The 4,591-nt window shown below is 32.4% G+C and overlaps 1 protein-coding gene across 1 annotated transcript; it reads right to left on the reverse strand.

Annotated features, from left to right (window-relative positions):
* Positions 1–393: 393 nt before the first annotated feature.
* On the reverse strand, positions 394–4,331 carry LOC119777204. Its single transcript, XM_038276013.1, has 6 exons — positions 4,249–4,331; positions 3,803–4,143; positions 3,336–3,680; positions 2,968–3,078; positions 1,217–1,278; positions 394–706 (listed from the first exon to the last, which is right to left on the reverse strand). The coding sequence occupies exons 2-6, from the start codon at positions 4,011–4,013 to the stop codon at positions 587–589; spliced, it is 849 nt and encodes a 282-aa protein (XP_038131941.1). The 5' UTR covers positions 4,014–4,143; positions 4,249–4,331; the 3' UTR covers positions 394–586.
* Between the last annotated feature and the right edge of the window lie 260 nt (positions 4,332–4,591).

The raw sequence follows: 4,591 nt of genomic DNA on the forward strand, positions 1-4,591 counted from the left end.
TTATTTGCACATCATTATTGATAATGTCAAGTTAGATTTAGAAAGATTAAATTAAATATATCACTGTGATTATGTCTTTTTTTTTTTTATTCCCTGCGCAACAATCATAAATTTGATAAATCTATCAAGCTTCCCTCATATGACAACCCCTTAATAGGATGATGAGGAAGTTGGATTTTTAGCTTCAAATAATAATTGAAAAAAAAAAAAATACAGAAATTAATACATAAAAGATGTTGGCATATCAAGGCATTTATTAACTTTAAAAACAACAGTCAAAGCAACAGTCCTCCAATTACTTTTTTTTTTCCTCAGAGGCCTGAACTCCTTATTTAAGATTTTTTTCAACTGTTTTGTTCTTTAACATAGAACAAATGATTAAAAAGTGATTAAAAGCTTTACAATTTTTGCAGAAAGGTCACCTTCAGCTAATGTAGATAAACACAATTAAAACAGTAAAGAACTGTACCATAATTCGTGTAGAATTTAACATTAACCAGGAAGAGTAGAACTTCTGAACATCTCCTGGCCCTGAAATTTCTGTATCATTAAAACACTGAGAATGTAACTAGAGCTGCTGCTCTTTTCAAGAATCTGCTCTAACAATAGAATACACACATTCTGTGTACTCTTTCTTTGTCTTCCTCTGTCTCTTGTTTGTTGCAGAGAATTCCAGTACTGCTGCATAGTTTGCATCTTCTTTATCCTATAAAGAAAACATTATAATTATTAATGACTGATAAGGGCTGCATAGTCGAAATCAGTTAAGTAACTTTTTGAAGGTACAGCAATATTTCAAAGTGCTTGTCCACTGAGCATTTTCATGATGAATCTCCTTGACATTAATATTAATTTTTGAACTGACTTTTTTACATCCACTTTTACTCTTAGATTTTAGGAAGATATTTACTGGCTCAATTTGTCAGGTAATGTGTTGTGTGGCTAATCAACAATCAATAGATTTTACTCTCAGATATAAAAATCACATTCTTACATCTTTCCTGGAGAACATAAATCATCAAAAACTCATTGAAGCATCCACATTTATAATAAACTGTCCAACCTCTTGCATTTGAGTGTAGTGAGCAGCTCATCACATTTTAAGTTGACAATTGAATTCTTGGAAATAAGACACTAAAAAGCATTTAAATATTAAAAAAATTGCTTAGGGATACAAAGAGAAACCATGTTAAATTTATTTTTAAATCATATTTACCAAGTCTTTTGAATTATCCGGAGTTGAGCCGCCATTACTGGCATTAGGTGAGGCATTTTTCCCTGTTGATGAAAAGGATATACAATAAATATTTCTTGTTTCTGAAAACTTAAAACAAAACTAATATATACAACAAACAGCTGTTCAAATAAACAGACAGGGATATACATAAATATACTGCACACAAGAGAGAGATCATGTTAGGCAACATGAGAGGATAATTTTTAAACAATATTTGGATATTTAAACTGAACTGGACTAAAGTTGGAGCATTTAACCTCTACATAAGGTCTATCTTACTGTCGTCTATCTTTGATTCTCAAGGAGCATGTTTATATAAATAAATAGTTTTCTGACATGATGTATATATCATTTACAGAGATGGCAAAAGTACTCACTTTCCGTACTTGAGTAAAAGTACAGATACTTGTGTTAAAAAACACTCTGGTAAAAGTGGAAGTACTGATTAAACTTCCTTACTCAAATAAAAGTAACAAAGTACAGGCTTGTAAATTTACTTAAAGTATAAAAGTAAAAGTAGAAACCACTTTTTTCATGTCGTTGCCTACATTTTAAATGGATGTCTGCCAATAGGACTAGATCTCCGTTGTGTTCATTTTCAATCATCTCGTCGTCCATACTACTATGCTAACGCCACCGCCACCAAGCTGCAATGATTTGCTGCGAATAAATACCGCTGAATCTGTCGATTCATCTTGTAGTGGTGCGTCAAATGCAACGTAGATTCCCATCCAATTAGATTGAATTTGGTATTGATGACGTGAAAAATAATAACAACGGTAACTCCATTGAAATGATTCAAAACTAAAGTAACGAGCCAATTTTTAAAAATGTAAGGAGTAGAAGTAAAAAGTCGCCATAAAAATAAGTAGTAAAGTAAAGTAAAAATATCAGAAAAATCTACTTGAGTACAGTAACAAAGTATTTGTACTTCGTTACTTCCCATCTCTGATCATTTATTAAAAATTATTTATATATAGCTTGGTTTCAACAATCTCACTGGTTTATTAGTGTTAATCACTTGATGAAAATGTAAATAAAAGGAGTTTGATGTCATTCTTCAATATCGAATTGAATTTGAATATTTGAAGCGAGATTGTGTACATTTTGACCTAAGTGCTAGATTTTTAAAAATGTATAAAATTATTTTTCGGGTCAATATACATCCTTACTGATGCAGGATGTATTGATGCTCCGCGCAGACTACCATACTCAAAAACTTGGCTTTTAATCTGAGAGGGTCAGAACCACTGCTGAATAAGTCATGTAACCCACAGCATGGCTTTAAAGCAGTTTGAACTTATCCAACAGGTACCTAACATAGCTAGTAACTGTTGTTATCCAGCAAAAAAGATGTTACACACCTGAACAGAATGTGGCCTTATCTGTAAAAGTAAATTCATGACTTTATGCTGGTGGTCTGCATTCCAAAAATGGGAGGGAAACTGTTGAATTTTATGAAAGAGTAGTATTACATATGGCCTTAAAAGGGGCTAAACTTGAAAATTACAGTTTGTGTGTGGCTTGTAGTTAAAAGTTATAGCCTTTCTTTACCCCTTCCCAAAAAAACTATGTTTTTTTTATTTAAAAAAATGCCTGCCTACTAGTTCAGTGAATAAATATTACTATTTATATGACAGAAATCTTTAAGGCTCTCTGTTGAGATCTGGGTTCCATAATTATGTGTTATTCACTAGCTTTGGTATTTACAAAAAAAACAAATTGCCAACCTGTTGACTTTTCAGAAACTCTCCTCCAAAGTATGTAGATGATAAGGCAGACCATCACTGTAACACAGCAAAGCAACAGTCCTCCAAGTAAAAGCACAGGCAAGTCTGGCTCTGTTAAAAAAAATTCGGATCAAATCAGCATCCTTTATAAGTAAGTATATATATATATATATATATATATATATATATATATATATATATATATATATATATATATATATATATATATATATATATATATATATATATATATATATATATATATATATATATAGTAGTTGATGCTGACAAAGTAATTTCTGTGAATGAAAACCATTCTGTGTGCTTTAAAATGAGTAAAGATTTAAGGGTAGACTGTGAATACATACTTTTTTCCAGTGTACTTCCACCACCTAACAGTATTTCTCCACAGAGAGCCACAGCACAGTAGTAAGTTCCAAAATCCAAAGAGTCTTTAAGTGTTTTTGAGAGGTGATAGACACAACTTCTCTTCTCTGCATAATCAGTGCTGTTACTTGCAGTGTAAAGGATACTTGGATGAGAGCTTCCTGATTCAGCTTTGAACCAGTGAACAAAGTTATTTTTTGGACACTGGGGTCTTGTTTCATTACCCATGGAAAAAAGAGAGCACTGGAGAATCAAGGTGTCTCCGGGTTTTGCCGATGCATTGTCTGGATTTTGTTCCACATAAACAGTTTCCTGTTGATTACAGTCTGTGCAAGAAAAATAAATATTTTATGATAAACCAATCCATTTTATTACTGTATTTAAGAAAAAAAATAGCTTAATGAACGATTGTTCTTAAGGACAATAACATTTACAGTTTTTGTCTTACCATTTACAACCAAGAGGAATCCTTTAATAAACGTTTGTACAAATTCGGTTCCACTTTGACAAAAGTATGTGGCTTCATCTTCTTTGGTAATTGCAGAGATGGTTAGAGATAACTTATCATTTTTTCTGAGAAAATGAAAACGTGTGTTATCAAAAGGCTCAGTCGGATTGACTCTATCATAAACTGCTGAAGCCATTGTTTGGACCATCATTCCAGGAGAAGTTTATACCACTGAGTGAACCTGTGGTCCTTCGACGACTGACAAGAGAAGGTGACATTATCACCAGGTTTACGCTCAGTTGTAGAGATCAAACGAGGAAACCCTTCAGTCTTATGAAGATCTAAAAAATAAGGAAACATATTATCTAACAGTAGAAAACAAAAACCTAAACAAATATGTTATATTTCTGCAAGTAATTGTCTCAGTAGAAATAGAGTGTACTTACACCAAGTAATGAAAAGAATCGAGCCCACCAGTGCTCTTATCTTGGTGGTGAACAAGTCTTGTTCCATACTACTTGAGTCTTTCTACCCAATGGAACATTTGGTCTCAAGATGATCAGGCTTTGCAACAAGAAGACAAGGTGATTGGTTGAAAGGTAAATGAAAATCCGCCTACAGTTCCTCGCAAAACTGTTAAGACACCATGAACCTTTTTTTTTTTTTTTTACTTTTTTGTTAAAACACTTCAGTGACTTCCCAGGATTTTTTTTATCATTGTCATAGAGGAGATGTTTAATTACCAAGTGGAAGGTGTCAAAAATAAAAAAGAACATTTGTACAGTATAA

The sequence above is a fragment of the Cyprinodon tularosa genome, unplaced genomic scaffold (genome assembly GCF_016077235.1).
Source record: "Cyprinodon tularosa strain WSP-4 unplaced genomic scaffold, ASM1607723v1 ctg122, whole genome shotgun sequence".
NCBI lineage: Eukaryota > Metazoa > Chordata > Actinopteri > Cyprinodontiformes > Cyprinodontidae > Cyprinodon > Cyprinodon tularosa.